This window comes from Anastrepha obliqua, chromosome 5 (genome assembly GCF_027943255.1).
Source record: "Anastrepha obliqua isolate idAnaObli1 chromosome 5, idAnaObli1_1.0, whole genome shotgun sequence".
Taxonomy (NCBI): domain Eukaryota; kingdom Metazoa; phylum Arthropoda; class Insecta; order Diptera; family Tephritidae; genus Anastrepha; species Anastrepha obliqua.
In genome coordinates, this window is record NC_072896.1 from 23,375,514 (window position 1) to 23,395,691 (window position 20,178).

The 20,178-nt window shown below is 37.0% G+C and overlaps 2 protein-coding genes across 5 annotated transcripts in view; one reads left to right on the top strand and one right to left on the bottom strand.

Annotated features, from left to right (window-relative positions):
* LOC129248210 (NPC intracellular cholesterol transporter 1) overlaps window positions 1-10,352 on the top strand; it is a 55,464-nt gene extending 45,112 nt beyond the window's left edge. For 3 of the 4 annotated variants that reach the window (XM_054887676.1, XM_054887677.1, XM_054887675.1), the window contains 3 exons: window positions 4,615-5,487; window positions 5,588-5,664; window positions 7,758-10,352. In XM_054887676.1, the coding sequence (XP_054743651.1) occupies window positions 4,615-5,487; window positions 5,588-5,664; window positions 7,758-7,763 (956 nt within the window). In that variant the 3' untranslated portion in view covers window positions 7,764-10,352. The remainder of the gene's footprint in view (window positions 1-4,614; window positions 5,488-5,587; window positions 5,665-7,757) is intronic. The other variant, XR_008582607.1, reaches the window with a different exon arrangement.
* Window positions 10,353-14,961: 4,609 nt separating this feature from the next.
* Window positions 14,962-17,196, bottom strand: LOC129247596 (putative nuclease HARBI1). The gene is made up of 6 exons (XM_054886776.1): window positions 17,014-17,196; window positions 16,640-16,959; window positions 16,475-16,578; window positions 16,275-16,422; window positions 16,128-16,203; window positions 14,962-15,229 (listed from the first exon to the last, which is right to left on the bottom strand). Exons 1-6 carry the CDS (start codon window positions 17,124-17,126, stop codon window positions 14,962-14,964), a joined length of 1,029 nt encoding a protein of 342 aa, XP_054742751.1. The 5' UTR covers window positions 17,127-17,196.
* Between the last annotated feature and the right edge of the window lie 2,982 nt (window positions 17,197-20,178).

A 20,178-nucleotide genomic window follows, 5' to 3' on the forward strand; every position in this document is an offset into this window, starting at 1 on the left:
TGCGTAAATGGGATAGTGGTAGTTATTATAACTCTGCAACTACTATTCTTCTAGTGAAATTGTCTGTTGTCGTTTATACTTTCTTTTTTAAGAAAAAAAAAAAAAACACACAGTCTATGAGCTTGTTTGCTGTATGTAGTTTTTGGTTGGCTGTTGAAAAAAGGCGAACTATTTGTTTTTTGTTTTTTTGAGCTACATATAAGGTTGTCAGAAAAGTCTTGCGGTATTTTTATTGAATTTTCAATTGTTCATAAAATTGGTTATAATAATGCGATTTAAATCAAATATGCGCCGTTTTGTTCGATGACGAGTTCCCAACGAGATGCCAACTTCATAATGCCCCTCTTATAGAAGCTCGCTTCCCTATTGTCAAAAAACTCGGAGAGCCAATTTTCACAGGACTCTCTTGTGGACAACTTCCGACTACCAAGCTCGTTCGCCATGGACAGAAATAGGTGGTAATCACTTGGTGCGAGATCCGGACTATACGGTGGATGCAAAAGAACCTCCCATCCGAGCTCCCGGAGCTTCTGGCGCGTCACCAAAGATGTGTGTGGCCTGGCGTGGTCCTGATGGAAGACAATTCGGCCTCTGTTGATCAAAGATGGCCTCTTCTGCATGAGTGCTACATTCAAGCGGTCCAGTTGTTGGCAGTACAGGTCCGAATTGAGCGTTTGGCCATAGGGGAGCAGCTCATAGTGGATGATTCCCTGCCAATCCCACCAAACACACAGAAGAACCTTCCTGGCCGTCAATCCAGGCTTGGCCACCGTCTGGGCAGCTTCACCGCTTTTCGACCACGACCGTTTGCACTTCACGTTGTCGTAAGTTACCCACTTTTCATCGCCAGTCACCATCCGCTTCAAAAACGGGTCGATTTTGTTGCGATTCAGAAGCGATTCGCAGGCATCCATACGGGCAAAAATGTTTTTTTGCGTCAAGTCGTGTGGCACCCATACATCGAGCTTCATTTTGAATCCAAGCTTCTTCAAATAGTTTATAACGGTTTGATGACTCATGCCCAGCTCTTGCCCGATGCTACGGCTGCTACTATGCCGGTCTCTTTCGATCAATTCAGCGATTTTATCGCAATTTTCGACGACAGGCCTTCCGGACCGGGACGCATCTTCGATCACCTCTGCACCAGAACGAAAACGTTGAAACCATCGTTGTGCGGTGGAAATGGAAACTGTATCGGGTCCATAAACTGCACAAATTTTATTGGCAGCATGAGATGCATTTTTGCCTTTATCGTAGTAGTACTGTAAAATATGCCGTATTTTCTCTTTATTTTGCTCCATGTTTGCGACGCTATAACTCACGAACGACTAAAAGCAAACAACAATTAATTAAACACGTGTTAGCACGTGAAAAGAGCTTTCCAAAAAGCTCTAGCGTGAACCGATGCGACGAATACAACTAGAACTACGGGCTTGCAAAGACAAGCTTGCGGAAATACCGCAAGACTTTTCTGACAACCTTATATTTCTAAATTGCCTGGGAGATGATTAAAAAATTGCATTTATCATTTTCTCTGCTCATGGTGTTGATTGCTTTCTTTCATATAATATATAAAAAAAGAGGACTAGGCGTTAAATGGAGAAAATGCACATGACCGCGACCAAAAATAATTTTTAAAAATCAGTGTGATTTTTTATCTACTGGAAACTTGCACTTTATTATACCAAAATTTAATGATAATTGATAATTTAATTTAATTTAAACTCTGAGTAAAAGGTTTGATGAAAATTTACCGAACTTTTTACAAATTTTATGCAAAGTTCGGCACTTTGGTTTATATGGTTTTTGTTGTAGTATCAATTATATTTTTATAAAAAATAATTGAAAACACAAAATAAATTAACAAATAGTCAAGACTTATCAATATGTGGTGTACACTTTCTTTTGACGTTGATTGTAGGTTTATTGTATGAAAAAAAATGCAGTTTAATAGGTATGCTGACAAGAAACGCTCTCCTGGATAATAACTATTTATTTATATATATCAGTGAACTTTTGGCAGAACAACTTAAGTTACTTTAAAATATTTCACTTTAAAGTCAATAAATTTTTATCTGCCATAGAAAAATTTAGTATTTTATTCAACTTTTATTAAGTTGCTTATTCAAGCCACGGCTATGAATGATTGATTGATGAAATATCTCTAGAAAGGCAAGCAATTTAATCCTTCCAAACAAAGTGCTAAGTCGACTTACATAAGTTATTTTATCAAAAATAAACAGATATACACACATGGTCATTAAAATAGGTACTCCCACGTTCATAGGGAAAATGCATGTGCTTTCAATTACTATTATAATAACAGATATTCAATTGTATGTGGTTTTTATTTCATAGATTAATATAATAAAATATTATATAATTAATAATGCAAGGATCTTTTAAAACTTAAACTATGTAGTGAAACTAGGAACAAAAAAGAGGCATTCATGTGGTCATTAAAATAGGTACGAAATATAAATAATATAGATACGATACAAAGCGAACTTAGTGAATTTATTAAAAATGCTGTTTAAATTATTGACGTTCAATCAATAACCACTGTGTCCACCATGATTGTCAATGACTTTTTGTATTCGATTTGGCATAGCATTGATAATGCTACGGCAGGTTTCTGTGGGAGTGGATTACCATAGTTCTTGGATTTTTTTGCCATAAATCCTGCTTATTTTTGAATGTTTTCTTTTCGATTCGCTTTCTTAAATCTTCACAAAGGTTTTCAATGGCGTTTAGTTCGGGTGACTGGCTTGGTGAATTCATAACTTTAACATTATTTTGTAAAAACCATTCACGTACTAACATTCAGGAGTGTTTTGGGTCATTATCGTGCATAAAAATACAATATCAACAAATGGTAGCATCATTTCTTGAAGTATGCCCTTGAATGGGCCTTACTCCGTTACCAAGAAAAACATCCGCAAATCATTACGTTGCCGCCATCGTGCTTCACTGTTTTTTTTTTGTGAACTGCAGTAAGATTTCTTGTTCTTAAGGACGTATGACATTTCGTCCAGCATAATTGCCAAATAAATTTATTCTTGTTTTATCGCTCCAAAGTATGTTGTATCATTTTTCCATACCCTCTGGTTCACACCATAACTTGTGCTCTTGAGCAAAACTTTTTCTCTTCCTTAAATTTGGTTATCTCAAAGAGGCACTTTACGCGCTATTCTGCTTGGCAGGTTTATGTTGTAAAATCGACACCATACAGTTCTCGCTGATACTACGTTGTTGATTTCAACTGCAATGGCCTTTAATGGCTTAAAGGGATTTCTTTTGGCAAGAGTCACAATTAAATTACCAGTAGTCTAATCCCGTTTTCAGTTTGTCACCACGTCGTTCTGTGGATTTTTTGGGTTTAAGGGGGTCTTCTGGTCTCGAGGCCCTGAAATGAAGGGTTTTTTTGGGGATTGATTGTGACAAATCCTGTGAATATTTAAAAAAAATTTTTTTTTTATTTTAAAGGTACATGTCTTGGCTTTTAAAAAATGGTTTTGACTTTGAAAAAAATTAACACCCGCGACCTTGAAATGGCACTGAAGACGTCCACCTCCAAACGAAACAGGTCTCCATTTTGGTCACGGTTTTTCCACCTGGGTAATCAGAAAGCAAAAATTAGATATGTGTTGTCTTCAGAGTTGCCCTGGTTAAGTTTTCCCGTGACAGATTTTTTTTTTTAAATTTTTTTCAAAAGTTATGCAACAATTTGCAAAAAAAATTTTTTTTTGCTCATTTTTTGAACTTTAAAAGGTTATAAAAATGGAATGAAAAAAAATTTCAAAAATCGTACACGGGGAAACTTAGCGGTAAGTTTTCCGAACCTTTTAAGACCAAAACCATTGAAATCGGAGTATAACTACTATGAAAAGTGTGACCAAAATGCTTAAAAAACACGATTTTCGGGGAAACGCGTTTAAAGATAAAGTTTATGATAAAACGGCCGGAGGAGGGTACACTTCGGTGCCCAGAAAAATGTGAAAAAATGCGATTTTCAAAAAATCCTTTCTGTGGCGTATTCTCGCATACACATACAACAAAATTATGCAAAAAAAAAAATCGATTTTTTTTTCGCTGGAGACCCCCTTAAGGGCATTTACAACAAAATTTTTGAACCGTTGAATGAAGGGATTCAGCGATAAATTTGCTTGTTTTTTCCAAAGATTGGCAACAAGCCTCCGCTCCGCAACTGTGTAATGACCCGTCTTTGAAAGAAATTCATATTAATTATTTGTTATTAAATGAACTATCTAATTCTAGCTACTTATGTTCATTCAAAATTTTTCACTTAATTTGTTAAAATGCCATCAGTGACGCCATTTGTAAAAACAGCGAAATTTCAATAATAGCTTTAAGTTTTTCTGAGCGGCACAAAGAAATCCTTAGATAAAGACAGCGTACCTATTTTTATGACCATATTTGTAATTATTCCAAAAACTTTTCTTAATACGTAATAAATTTAAAATTATTTTTTTGTTAAAAAAAATTATTTTCCTACATAGTGTAATCTAATATGCTAGTGCTATCCACTGTATTTTAAAACCCGATTTTGTTACATAGCGTACTTTAATATGTTTTCATATGTTTTGTTCACAGATACTGCCTGTTCTGACTGTGTAATCGATAAAAATGAAATTCAGCGTCCCACAGCTCACGATTTTGGCAAATATCTAACCTTCTTCCTACGCGATAATCCTGACGATAGTTGTGCCAAAGCTGGTCACGCTGCTTACTACAGTGCCGTGGAATATAAAACAAATCCGCATACAAATTTGTCCACAGTCGAAGCATCATATTTTATGGCCTACCATTCCATATTGAAAACATCTGCTGACTACTATGAATCACTACGTGCGGCACGAAAAATCTCCGCTAATATCACACATATGCTGCGCGGACGTTTAATGTCACAAGGTGTGCCACTCGAACAAACGCTCGATGTCGAAGTATTTCCATATTCCGTCTTCTACGTGTTCTACGAACAATATTTGACTATGTGGCCCGATACACTACAAAGTATGGGCATATCTGTGCTGGCGATATTCATTGTGACATTCGTTCTAATGGGTTTCGATATACACTCGTCATTGGTGGTGGTGATCACAATTACAATGATTGTCATAAATCTCGGTGGCATCATGTATTACTGGAATATTTCATTGAATGCTGTTTCGCTGGTGAATTTGGTAATGGCTGTTGGCATTTCGGTTGAGTTTTGCTCGCATCTGGTGCACAGTTTCTCCATTTCAATGGAGAATACACGCGAAAAACGTGCCGCAGACTGTCTAACCAAAATGGGTAGCTCCATATTCTCGGGCATCACACTCACGAAATTTGGCGGTATTTTGGTTTTGGCGTTTGCCAAAAGTCAAATTTTCCAAGTATTTTATTTCCGTATGTATTTGGGCATCGTGTTGATTGGTGCTGCTCATGGGCTTATATTCCTGCCGGTGCTTCTCAGCTATATTGGTGAGTGTTTAAATCAAGTGTCTATGAAATGTGATTTGTATGTGATTTAAAATTTCTTAATTAACATGTTTTTTATTTTATGTTTTGTGTTTTTACGCAGGCGCACCCATTAATAGAGCTAAACTGGCCAATTATCAACGGCAGGCGTATAAAGTGCAAGAAACATCGCTGTCTACGGTAAGATTTTAATAAAAAAAATTACGAACGTTTTTTTTTTGTTATGCTTGAAACTCGAAAGAAGACTTCTTTGGACTAAGGCGTTAGACTAGGGAAAATATTCCACTTAAGTAATAGTTGTAGTGTAAGAACATAAGAAAACTCCAAACTTTCGAATGATGTTTGAGTGACAGAAAACAAATTCATGCCGTTCTGGTAACTTAGACTGGTAACAGTCACAGGAACGCCAGTTGCAGGCTGTTGCATAGAAATGTGATCGACATGGTTTCGATAGTTTCGCGCGAAACTTCCTCTGTATTTACTTACATCCCTTAAAAGGCCACAGATGTGACGAGGAGAATATTGAGCAAAATATAAAGACAGCAAATATACCCGTGAAACACGTGCTTGAATGAAACTGTATTTGAAGTAAAAAGGCGCCAACCACTTCTCTGCGCGAGATAAGATTATTCTCCTGTTCTGCAATGATTTTAAGTTAATCAATAATCATCGCGCTTCATAGGAAAGGATGGGATCCGAGAAGTGTGAATTACGTCACGTGAAATGTAAGCGGTATCCGTTGCACGTCAATAAAACTAAAGCCTTGCATCTCAACAGGACCACCTCTGAGTCATTGGACGTCGATTGGCGGCAGTTCGAGAGCGTGGAGAAGTTTTGCTACGTCGGGAGTATTGTTGGCGCAAGTGGAGGCTCTTACATATGTAGATGTTGAACAAAGAGTGTGCAAAGCGAAGTGATACTCTTGGCTTATCATGGAGCGAACTGAGGGTTATAGCGCAAAACCATACTCGCTGGAGATCTGGAATATATATATAACTCCTTGTATATATATATATATATACAAACAGGGCACAATTCCCAGCACACACTACACAAATCCATAAACCATCATTTCGTTGTGATCGTCGTACTGTTAACATGAGAAACAAAACAGCGGATGACGCGATTGCTCTTGCAGTTATTTACATGTGCATTAAGAAAAAAAAAAAAGAATGGATTTGGATGAAAGAGTGGTTGCAAAATAGCAGCAATCATTCTTATATTAAGTTGTTAGGAAATATGGAAATGAGTGCTCCAGAGGGGTATAGGAGACTGAAACTATGCATGGAGACTGAAACTTATATGGAGCTGCTTAATTCTGTGTCTGCTTTTATAAAAATAGGCTACTCAAATCGGGGAAGCAATCACGCCAAATAAAAGACTTTCTGATAAGTTGAGGTTTCTTGCCTCTGGTCAAAGTTTTGAGAATTTTTTTCCACTCCGTTTTTTGAATAATTAAACTTTTTATTTGCCATAATGATGGCTCATTTGTGAAACACTATTAATTATTCTACAATAAAATTTTTTTATTAACACTTGTCATTTTTCCGCTTACGCTTTTCTCCACGATGATCAGTAAAAAAATTAGACAATCCACAAACTGCGCCACGAACTAGCAACAAATCCGGGGTAAATGAAAATTTTGAATTACTTTGTATTTGTGCCCGCACTTTGTCATACACGATGGATTTTCTTTCAATTGCAGCAATTCGCTGGGAATTTTACCCTGTTTGTGGCCAATTTAAATCAATATTTTTGTTAGATTTCAATAATTTTCAGAATCACGCTTAATAGGCAATTTAGAGTTTTATAAAGAAGTTTAGTTTGTGGAATAGTCATTTTAAAATTTATTTAAATTCTCTTTTAAATAACTGTATTTTCTTCTCTGCGGCCGCTGTAGCCGAACGGTTAGTGCGTGCGATTCGAATCTCCGTGCATGAAACAGCAAAATGATAGAAAAAGTTTTTTCTAATGGCGGTCACCCCTCGGCAGGCAATTCCAAATGTATTTCTGCCATGAAAAAGCTCCTCATAAAAAGCCATTTGCCGTTGGCAGGCGGCATAAAACTGTAGGTCTCTTCATTTGTGAAACAACATCAAAACGCACACCGCAAATGGGAGGAGGAGCTCGGCCAAACACCTAACAGTGTACGCGCCAATTATTTGTTATTATTAATATTTCTTTTTTTATTGAAAAAATTTAGCCCTGCACTCAAATCTTATTTGTTTCTACGTTTTCAGTATTACAAATACCTTTTCTTCTTCTTTTTGTAGACGTGATGCGACTCGATAATCTACCAAAGAGACGATTGCCCGTCAAGTCCAACAAACATCATTCAATCAACACAATCAACAAACTTATTAGCATTTTGTCATCGACGTATCAGCAGGGCGTGTCTTTATCGCGCAGCGGAAGTGTGAAGAAACGTAAACGAATTTCACAAAAATCAACAGTCAACGCCCAGTCAAAAAGGAGAGCAGTGACGGAGGAGGAGGAGGAGGAGCAGCGAAACTTTATTTGCACTTGTAACAGTTCAGGATATAAAATATAGGGTACAAAGGAAATATATGTATATGTATGTATGATTTTCTTTTTCTTTAATTTACACCGATTGCGAGTTACATAATTTGTAGATGAGAGAGAGACAAAACTTCGAGTTTTCAGTGAAGTTTACACCGTAGCTGAATTAAGTTCGTAAAAGGCATTTTTGTTAAAATGGAAGCAAGCACCAATACTTACCAGCCTAAATCGAACTCTGTGATAAACTTAGATACAGGAAGTAAATGAAAAAGAAAGAAAAAAGAAACAAAAAACGAAAACAAAACAATATTTGTATTAAACAAAAATGCAATCATATTTCCATAGACTGGTGAACTGAGTAGCTGCAGCTGGAAACAGGGTGTGTTACTGAGTTTTGAAAGCCTTTAATATTTTACGCATTTTTATTCCTATTGGTTTATTCCTAATATTACCTGAATTTTTTTGAACGTATACACATATACATATACAAATACATACATACATACATATATAAATATTCATACATATATTCAGCATTAATAAAATTTTATTTTCGAATAACACTTTGCTAATTGGATCAAAACGAATTGAAATTGGTATTAAGCGCATTTTTATCCAAATTATTTAAATTTTTTTCGCATTATTATTAAATTGGTTTACACATACACACACATACATATCGTATGTTAAATTTTTGTGTAAAATGTAGTATACTATTTAGACCATTTAAGTTTGCAATTATTTTGGAATGGTTTGTAAATGTTTTTGATTTTGTTCATTGTAGGTTAAATGAATTTTATTATATTTTACTATAATAAATAGCATTCGCAATTATTAATAAAAGCTGTGAGGTAAAGGATTAAAAAAAAATTATTATTACATTTTTGCTATTTTTTTTTTTAAATTGAGCTGCGCTTCGTATGCATTTTTGGCGAAGTTATTCCTTTCGAATGTTATTTCCATTAAATAATGGATTTTTCTGAAATCGATTTTTTCTCGAACTTTACATATTGAATTTTTCATTGGATACAAGGCGCTTGCATTAAAGGTGGTGGCACTAGACCAACAACAAACAATGTGTTGTATGTTTCATTCTCACGGCAAAGTATTGGCAGCGTAGAAAACAAAGCATGAATTCGCCTTGTTTCATGCTGTACTAATATTTTTTTGCGCAAGTTCAGCATTTGAGCTGCAAAATCAAGGTACATAAATTTCAAACAGAAAATTAATATTTACAAGTTATTTAAATTTGTAGTAAATTTTGTATTCTATGCTAGAAATTTTAAAATTCTTTATTATTGCAACTGAGAATTCCACATTTTATACTGTATTCCTGGGTAATGAATTTTTTTAATAAAAAAAAAAAGCAAAAATCGGGAACCTAACACAGCTTTCCATTGATTTAATGCGTATTTCTAAATCCAACCACTATTAGATAAATACTTTAGCAAATTTCACTCATATTTAGCTTTGGTATTTATTGGTGCTTTGTAACGTGTAAAAAACAAAAACAAAAATAACTGAATATCAGCACCGCGAGCAAATAAAGTATTAAAGGTTTAGGCAAAGTATTTGTATTATAACTATTAGTTGAAAATTTAATGTGGCCTTCTTTAATTAAAAACAAAACAAAAAAAAAAACAAAATAATAAATAAAAAAATACAAGAAATGAATGCAAACAAAGACTACCATACATTGGAAAATGTTATAAATGAAAATGAAATGCGTAAATATTAGTAATAAAGAAAAATCTCGAAGATAAGGAAATGTTGTTTCTAAAATGTAATGTAAACAAAAAATGTGAAAATAAAAGAGGAGTAACAATAAAATAAAACCAAAAACAGAAAACAAAATACAGAAACGAATTCACAATGGAGAAGTGAGGTTACACACATTCACACACATACATACATGCATTAATACAATATTTTTATAATTAATTACGGTACATGCACGCATATATAACAATACGAATATGTATGTACATATGTATGTGTGTATCTATTGAACTTTTCTGTCTGTATTCGTATACTGCGTAGATATATACAAGATATATATACATATATATATATGTATATATATGCATGTATTTAGAAATACTTCTCTACTAAATGAATGTTAATCGAATGACAAAATGTGTGTGACAAATATGTAGATGAAATGGATTTATCAATTATGAACTAATATAAGACGCAAGAAGAAGAACAAACTATTTAGTTCCTGGTATACTGACTACGACCGGTCTTAAAGTGAAAACAAAAATGTCTTTATTATAAATATGTATAACTTGAGAAGTATGTAGATAATGGAGAATATTATTGAAATAAAGCGTTCATAAATATGTAAATTGCGTTTGTGTTTTATGAAAATTGATACGCGGGTTGCCTTTTATAAACGATAAACGCTAAAAAAACACTTTTTTCATGAATTTATTGTAGCGAAACGGTTCAAGTCAGTTTATTAAAAGTTGTTGCTTATTATAAAGTAACATTTCAAGAATATTTGATAAAATTTTCATGTAAAAATATTGCAAAATGAGCGAATGAGAGCACATTTACGTAGACGTCTTTTCAAAAATACATTTTGCAGTAGTCAGCATATCTCAGCGTAGAATCATCTGAAATCAAAAAAATCGAATAATTTAGTTAAAGTATGAGTTAAACTTCCCCCCAACGTTTATTTTGACGATTTATTTTCATTTTCAGCCATTTGGTAGTCGTTTGAAGTAAAAAGTGATTTTTGACGAAAAAATGCCGCCATTTTGTCGGTGTAAAACCACCTTAATATAAAAAAAATGGCGAAAAAAAACGTTGGGGGGAGGTTTTTTATATGTAAAATATGTGTCCAAAATTTCAAAAGGATCGGTTGAGTAGTTTTCAAATGCCAATGTCTACGCACTTTAAAAAAAAAGGTTCGAGAAAACCGCGTTTAAAGTTTGTAACGGACTACGCGCGCAACTGCTGCGTCTCGGCAGATGTTTGAGGCGGCTCGGCTTTATGCTCTATAACTTAAAAAGTTTTGCTCGGATTGACTTAAAATTTTAACACGGTATTTTTGAAATGTTTTACTACAATAACATGCAAAAAAAAAATCGATTTTTATCCCTTACCCCCCCCTTAAAAAGGCCTTGTCTATGGTCTTGAGACGGCTCAGAAATGAATCGCAAGCTGCCCGAATGTGACTTGCCGGTATTTTGGCCCACTCGCAGGCAATGACTTTTTTCAGCACCTCGAGTCTAGTGAATCTTAGAAATCTAGTTCGGGCCTTGACCCGACCCAAGACCCAAGAAGAATAATCCATCGGATTCGCGTCTGGTGAATTTGTGAGCCATTGTGTGGACGTTATAAAGTTCGGAACGTTGTTTTTTAGTCATCCTTGGTTCACTTGAGCTTTGCGAGACGGTGCTGCGTCCTATTGAAACGTACATGGTCTGCCCACGGCATTGTTTGTATGCCCGCCACTTCAAAGTAACCTCCAGAATACTTGCCCATAATATTTCGCATTTACCTTCACCCCAAGCTCGATGAAAACAATTGGCGAGCGCTCATCTGCGGTTAGAGCGGCCCAAACCATTATCTGTGGCGGGTGCTGCCTCCTAGTGGCCAAACGATGATTCACTCAAATTGTTCATACGTCGTATGAGCGGTCGGTCAAATAAACCCTATAGTTTTGGGAGTTTACGAATTGCTCAATTTGAAAAATTTTCTCGTCAGAAAACACACTTCGGCCAAGTGATGCCATTCCTTCGCTCTCTCACGTCTGACTTGTTGCTGTTTTGGTGTGAGATTATGCGCCTTTTGACTTTGAGATCACCTTTCAGTATGCAGCGGATGCTATGGTGAGATATTTTCAGTTCTTTCGCCATTTGATTGGCACTTCGTCGGGAATTTCGCTCAAGTCGCTTCTTCACTTTTTGAACCATTTGACGTGACGAGTAGTGATGCGATAAACAAAAACTTTATTTATATTACTTTAAGGGGTTAGGGGTAGTCAGAATTTTCAAAAAATCGATTTTTTGTTTTTTGCATTTTCTTAAAGTATAATGTTTTAAAAATATTGTGTAAAAATTTGAAGTGAATCCGACAAATACTTTTCAAGTTATTCAACAATTAACAAAGGGCGTTCGGCCGCTCCGGAGCCGATAGCAAAACTTTAAATGCGTTTTTCTCAAAACTATGTTTTTCAAACTGGTGAACACTGTAACTTAAAAACCGCTACGTAGATTTCAATAAAATTTATACAGCTTTTGAAAAACATAAAAAACTTGTGCCTGATCGAAGGATTTTTTTTTTTTTTCAAAAATTTCGATTTTTTTTTAACAATTAACTGTTGGTTTTTTTTCTAAAATCTGCAAAAAATTTTCTGAGGCCGCCATTTTGTTCATTTTGAAAAAAAAAAGCTTCGATCAGGCACAAGATTATCTATTAATAAAACTAATTTTTCTTGTCCGATTGGTTTTAGATGAATCTGCAAGGACTTGTGATGTTCACCGCAAGGGACTTCTGGAGAAACGGGCTTCACACAAACAGCAATAACTTTTGCAATTATTAATTTTTTTTTTTGAAATTTTGGTGAAGTCAAGTTAAAACATGATGTTTATATGCTATGTTTTTATTTTTGTTAAATAAATTAATTAAGTAGCAAAAAAAAATTCGTGAAAATCGTCATTTTTTCGGGCCTCTGACTACCCCTAACCCCTTAAGGTGCCCAAACTTACGAACAATCGCTGGTTGTGATTTTCTAGCCAAATATAATGCAATCACACTTTTACGTTTGAAATCCAGTACTGATTTTTTTTTTTCGCGTTTACTCTCGACAAAATCCTTCCGCATGTTTGTAAACAATACTCTGGACTGCCATTTAGCCAACTAACAGATAGCTGATGTGCGTGCATCAGCTGCGCAAGCGGTCGGAAGTTGGTTACACTTCGAGTGCCGAACCCTGTACATTACTAAAGCCTTTTTATGGAAGTATGAGATCGCTCGGCTTAGTGCGTCTGAGTCTTCGTATTAATCCGTGGGTTTTAATTAAATTGCTTGCTTCTACATTGATATGGTTTACTAATCTTTCTTTATCGGCCACTGCAATTTTTGCAATTTCAGTGTTGACGGAGTTTATTTTAAGGTCGCGCTCAATGTCGGAACTTCTACAGTGCCATTATGCATTATTAATTCACGTAAGTATCTTATTTTGGAATTGTTGGATTCGGTTTTTCGTACTTTGACTGGCGCATCCCCATAGTTGCGCACCATAACTCCATACTGGTTGTTGTTCTTGTTGTTGTTGTTGTAGAAGTATACTTTGCCCTGTCAGTATAGTGTAAATTACCGGTCGCCTTCGTTTAGCTCATCTAACAGTAGACCCAGGAAACTTGCTGTTTCGACAGGTTGGGTCCAGAGGGGGAGTGGTGTTAGATGAGTGGGTTTGATGGGACATGTGAAAAGGTGGCTAGTGTGGTGCGGGATGCCTTCACATGCCGGACATATGTTTAGTATGTCGGGGTCAATTCTGGCTAAGTAGGAGTTTAACCTGCTACAGTATCCAGAATGTAATTGTGCCAAGATTTCGCGGGACTCTCGGGGAAGCTGAAGATCTTCGTCTGCAATGGGTGGGTGGTGTGACTCCGATGACGGCATTCGGTGGTCGGTGTCTGTACACTGTCAGGTCCAGTAATTGTCGATCTGTTTTGTCCTGGCCTTCCCATGGCGCCCGGTTCTACATTACCGGAATGACTCGGGTTTTTCCCGACCAAGGGTTGCCGCCCCAGTAAACTAGCCTTGCCTAGTGTACGGTAGCCCACTCCATACTGGTCTTAATATCTGCTTGTAGATTAACAGCTTGTTTTCTGTCGCTAGACATGATCTGCTATTCATGTTTTTGAGTTTGATGTCTAATTCTTCTCTCTTTTTTTTTTCAACATGCTCTTTCCATCGAAGCTTACAATAAAGTGTCATACCTAGGTGTTTCGCAGAGGTTGAATATGGTACCTGTTGATGATGTATGTATAGTTCATGTGTCAAGATAAGGTACAGTAGAGGCCCAAGAACACTGCCAACTTATTTGACTTGAAAGTAGCGACCTGATAAGTACAACTCCAAGATTTCCATCGAATGCCTTTGTCACATCGAGTAATACGCCAGAACATACTTTTTTGTTTTCGAGTGCTTTTTCTATTTCGAGCGCGATCCTGTGTACCTGGACGATTGTAGAATGTTTACTTCGAAAACCAAACTGATGTGCTGGACTTCTTTTATTTCGTTCTATGATTTTATTGAGTCGCTTAATCAACAGATTTTCCAATAGGTTTAAGATCACACGTAGAAGTGATATGGGTCTATACGATGAAACCTCGTGCCCAGGGGCCGAATCGTAACAGTCGTGAACGAGCAATTCGTCACGCAAATCGGATTATAACTATCGTGAACGTGTCATCGCTATCGTTATTCGGTATGATGACAAACGTCATCGAGCAATCGAACAACTCGTTCGTTCGAATTGTCATTCGATCGGTTATTTATAAACGTAATTGCGCAGAATTTCAAAGCATTAACGAAAAATGTAAGAATAACTAAAATATATGTAAATTGTGTAACTTTAAATGAAGTTTTATAATTTCAGGACAAACTGTAATAAATTAAACAGCAAGCAGAAGGATATAATGGCTCATTTCATGAGTGAGCACACAGATTTGGCCAAAAATTCCTTGCCGAATTGTGCACAAGGAAGGTCGACTGCCAACCGACTTTGGGAAGAGCTCAGCAAGCAGTTAAATGCGGAAGGACCGCCAATAAAAAATGCGAAGTTGTGGAAAAAAGTTAGTACATATATTATAATCATGTTATCAAAATGAAACTTATTAATATAGTTTCTTTCTAGGTGAACGCAGATCAGAAGTATAATGCGAAAAGAAAGTTGTCCTTCAACAAAAGTTCAAAAAGGCAGACAGGCGGAGGACCTTACCAGCAGAGGGCTTTAACTCCAGCTGAGGAGCTAATAGTTGAAGCTGCTGGTCTTGAAGCATCTGTTTCAGGAAACCGCATGGTGCAAACATACGGTAGTTCACAACCTGCACCAGTCGCAGTTGCTTCAAGACCAGCATCAAGTGCTTCGGCCTCAAGCAGGAGTGTTCTAAGTCGTTCCTCCTCCAACTGCCCTGCTTCCTGTACGCCTTCTCGTCTAGTCGTTCCAACTCCACGAAGAAGGACAACAAATAAAGCTTCGCTGCTGGAAGAAAATATTAAATTGACAGCAGATCACCATAAAGCTATGGGGCAGAAAATAGATAGGCTGCTTCAAATTAAGGAGAGGCAATTAGAGATTGACGAGAGGCAGCTTGAAATAAGCGAACGACAGCTAGCTGTCTCTAGCAGGATTTTGGCGATGAAGGAGGAGAAGCACCGAGCTATAATAGCTGTTAAAGAAATTGACTTAAAAATAAAGAGCTTTGAATTAAACCAATTGAAGGTCAAAGAAAAAAAATAGTGTCCCTCCTTCTGAATTAAAATCCATTATATTCCAAATTTTTATTCAAGTTTTATGTAAATAAGTATATATGTAATTGAAGTTTTTGTAAGTCTGTATATATTTAAGTTTTATTTAAGGTTTTTGTAAATATGTATATATGCATTTGAATATTTATTTCAGTTCTTTTTAAATAACTATGCCTGAAGTTTTGTTCAAGTTTAAATTAACTAAATTTTACGTTTTTAAATGGATTAAATGAAATTGATTTTGAATAAGTATCCATTAGTGTTTCGAGTTATTTTATTTTATTTAGGTCGGTTAGCATTATACTTCAAAAGCAGATGGTTAACAAGATGGTTATGTCGAGTTCATCAACGAGATTTTAATTTGATCTCTGATTGTTTGGCCGATTCTAGTATACTGGCCTTCTCCAGACACTATGTCAGATGCGGTTTGACTCTCTGAATTTGTTGCTGTAAAGCTCACATTAAATTGTATACAAATGTTGTGAAGCGCTGCACACACATTCGCAAACCTAGCCACTTTTATAGGATCATATCTTCCTCTTTTGTTGTATTCTAGGATTCTCCACCGACCTTTCAGTACACCATTAGTTCGTTCAATGATGCACCGTGCCTTGGAATGAATTTCATTGAACCTTGCTTCACCTGATCCGTCCGATGGATTTCTGTACGGTGTTATGCCCCACGGCTCAAGTGGATATCCAGAGTCCCCTATTAAAAACAAATAACACGTAATTTAGCACAATCTAAATCAATTGTAATTATATATGTATAACACATACCTAGCAGCCAGGCATTGTCACTCCTATTGTGCAAAAAACGATGTTCCATAACCATTCGTTCGTTTGAATGCTTCCATATGAATGAGTCGTGGGCTGCACCCCCATATTGGCAGTTTATTGCGAGAATTTTCGTAGTGTGGTCGCAAATCTAACAGAAACAACCTTAAAGTAACATTCCATCTCTTTATTAAAAAACTCACCAACATCGCATTTATGCTATGAAAACCCTTCCTGTTGAAATACATATGCTCGTTGACCGTGGGCTTTTGTAGTCCAATGTGGGTGCCATCAATGCATCCAACCACTATTATTAAAAAACGAACATTAAATAAATTTTTCACAGCTAAAACATGGATTGAATTTACCTCCTGGAATTTGATAGTTCTCAACAAACCACTCTTTGCACCTTCTCGAATCATCTGGCTCAAATTTAATATGTTTAGGACACAATTTGGCTTCAATTTCTTCCAAAACATTGCCCGTTAATTTCGAGACAGTGCTCTGGCACATTCCTATCAAATAGTCATTGCCTATTGCATGCTGATAGCCACCACTTGCGAGTAGGCTGAGACACGCAGCCAGTTGGAGCACCGCCGGAACAGCTTTTGTGTCTTGGCAATTTATATTTATGTTATTTAAAACATAATTAAATGCTTCTTTGCTTAAGCGAAACCTTTGGATAAACCTGTAAGCGAAGGATATTTTATTACCTATTTTTCGTCATATATAAAGTACTTACGCATTGTTTGATAATGCTAGCGGATTGCTTTTGTCTCGAAGTTGTTTTCGCACAACTCTTTCATTATTTTCTTCATCGCTGGAACTTAAATAAAAGAAAATACTCGGATCCATTTAAACTTTTTATATTTTCGTTACTTTCTGCGGTTTATTTTGACACTTCAAATTCTATTGTGACTTAAAAAAACGAAGAAGATGAGAAAAATAATCGATAAACAAAATTACAATTACGATACATCTTCTTCCGACTGTTACGATCCCAACTCGTTCATTCGATTATCGACTCACGTTATTTGTGTTCGAACGATTGTAGTTTCGTTAACGACTGTCACGATTCGACCCCAGGTTTGCCTGGTTTTTGAAACATAACAACTTCCGCAGTTTTCCAGAGAATTAGAACATAATGAAACTTAAAAGATGCATTCATTGTGTTAGTAAGAATTTGGATGCTTTTAGGTGGGAGTTGCTTGAGTATTTCTGCAGTGATTAAATCGAAGGCAGGGGATTTTTTATTTTTTAGCATTTTAATTTCTCTTTTTAGTTCGGAGGCGCTCGTAACTCGTGGAATTTTTTCGAACTCTTGCTCGCCCAATAATGAAAATACACTATGTACGGGAGCCGTACACCGTCGTAGCCGAATGGGTTGGTGCGTGATTACCAATCGGAATTCACTGAGAGAACGTAGGAATCTCGGTGAAACCAAAATTAATAAAAACATTTTTCTTATAGCGATCGCGCCTCGGCAGGCAATGGCAAACCTCCGAGTGTATTTCTGCCATGAAAAAGCTCCTCATAAAAATATCTGCCGTTCGGAGTCGGCTTGAAACTGTAGGTCCCTCCATTTGTGGAACGACATCAGGACGCACACCACAAATAGGAGGAGGAGCTCGGCCAAACACCTAAAAAGGGTGTACGCACCAATTATATATTTATATATAGGGTTGTTCAATAGGTCCGCTTCAACTTTTTTCCGATAGAGAGGGCGAACGACGCAATATTTTTTATTTTTCGTTCTGTTGCTGCTACTTTAAAAGCATTACGGCCATTTTACGGTCCATTTAACAAGCCGTCCCGTTTTGGGGTTATGTGAAGTCATTGGTCTACAGTAACAAGCCGGCGACGATTTGTGAGCTCAGAGCCAATATTGAACGCGAAATTGCTGGAATTTCGGCCGATTTATGCAAAAGAGTGGTCGAAAATTGGGGTCAACGATTGGACTTCGTAAAACGTGCACGCGGTGGTCATGCAAAAGAAATCGAATTTCATACTTAAATGTATATGTTCAAACTCGATAATAAAAAAAAAAAAATTAGTTAAAAAAGTCAAACCGTTTGTGTTTTATTCAAAAAAAAGTTGAAGCGCTCTTACTGAAAAACCCTATACGTACGGGAGTTTGTTCGAAAAGTGCGTTCAAAATGAGAGAGAGAGAGAGATGGCACTACTACCGCGTATTGAGGTTATGTTTAGTTAGTTGCATCTCTTAGAAGAACACACACCAAGTTTCAGCCAAATTGTGTTTGGCATTCATTTGAATCGAGGAAGTCGGGTTGGGGTGCCACCTTATTTGGGTGCCAGACCACAGGAACATAGCAGGAAACTTCAAAGCAACTGAACTTGCGCGAATCGGTACAATTCTTGATATTTAATTGTATAAGGCGTTGATACTTATGTCTATAGCCACTTGAAAATTACTAATAGACAGGGAAATCATCAACATAGTAAAAACAATTTGGTATTTTTTGTGTAAAAATTGCATGCAGATCAGACGAAAACTGAGGGAGTTATGCAACTTTGACTGAGAGGATTTAGCCAGGGCCACTAGGTACTAGGGAGGCTTTATGCTAATTTGACCGATTTTGTTAAGTTGAGTACATTAAGTTGATCAATGCACTCCTACATCGATAATCCGCGTCCAAAATCATAATAAACCATCGCACGAAAATTTTCACGATTTAATTCCACCTTTCGGGCGAAATGCATTTTTTAACTCCCTGAAAAAAGAACAAATAAAGGTCGTAAGTGCAAACGTTGTATATAAATTTACTATATAACTAAAAAATACCAAACATTTCGATAAAAATATTGAATTAAAGCTCACCACATGCAAAGGCGCGATATGTAAAAGGCAACCTTCGAAGGTTAGGTGAAATGGCTGCCCTAGCTTGAGGCGCACTTGGACAAATATTCAAAATTCGTCCGTTGGAATGCTATACAGGGGAAGGGAGAAAGGAGAAGGGAAGGAAGAAGGAGCTTTGGGATTAGGGGATGATGACCATGCACTTACGACGACGCCGACGGTGGCTGAGTTACGTTCGTAATTAGCCGCATCAAGCTACTGATGAACTTCACCAGATGTATGATATTTAAACCCGCTATATCCGCAGGCGTAGCGAAAAAATTAGAGCCCAGATGTCGAAATATTTGCCCAACGAGAGTAGGGCAGCTGAGAAGAAGGTGTTGAGATGATTCCACCTCGTCCTCAAGACAGCTTCTGTAGAACGGACTTGAGGCAATCCCATGTCTCACTACAGGGACGCCTAACGTATAATGTCCGGTAAGGATGCCTACCAAACTCGAGAGCAGGGGCTTTGTTAACCTTAGGAGTTCCCTCGAGCGTCCCCGATTTAGCCGTGGTCAGAAGGATCGCGCGACCTTGCTCTAGCCCGGCGCTCGCTGAGTTGACTCGAGGCCCATCTTTCCAGGAGCAGACCACAGGTTCTTAAGGGAACCCCAATCCTCTCATTTGCGCGAAACCGTCTCCAAAGTTCCCTGTCTAGCCAGCTCATCAGCACTTCAGTTTCTCTCTATGTCACTGTGACTGGGAACCCAAATGAGCCGAATATCGAAGTATTCGGATGCAATCGAGAGAGAAGCCAGACATTTTCCAACCAATCTTGAACGCACAAACAACGACCCCAATTCCCTAATTACCGCTTGGATATCGAAGTAAATATTTACTACCTTAACGGTAATTAGCGAAGTAAGCAACCAATCCACTGGTTCCTTAATTGCGGCTACCTCAGCTTGGAAAACACTACAATGGTCCGGAAGCCTGAATTTGAGCTTGATGGGGAGCTCCTTACAGAAAACTCTCCCACTAACTCTTCCGTCCAACTTCGAGCCATCCGTGAACATGTTTGCCATGCCTTGCCGCCAAATGTTACAC

Coding starts and splice junctions, on each gene's coding strand:
- LOC129247596 (XM_054886776.1), bottom strand. CDS start 17,126: ATGGATCCGAGTATTTTCTTTTATTTAAGTTCCAGCGATGAAGAAAAT. Junction 16,960..17,013: donor CTAGCATTATCAAACAATGC/GTAAGTACTTTA, acceptor CTTCGCTTACAG/GTTTATCCAAAGGTTTCGCT. Junction 15,230..16,127: donor GACGGATCAGGTGAAGCAAG/GTTCAATGAAAT, acceptor ATTTTCTTCCAG/CAGCGAAGCTTTATTTGTTG.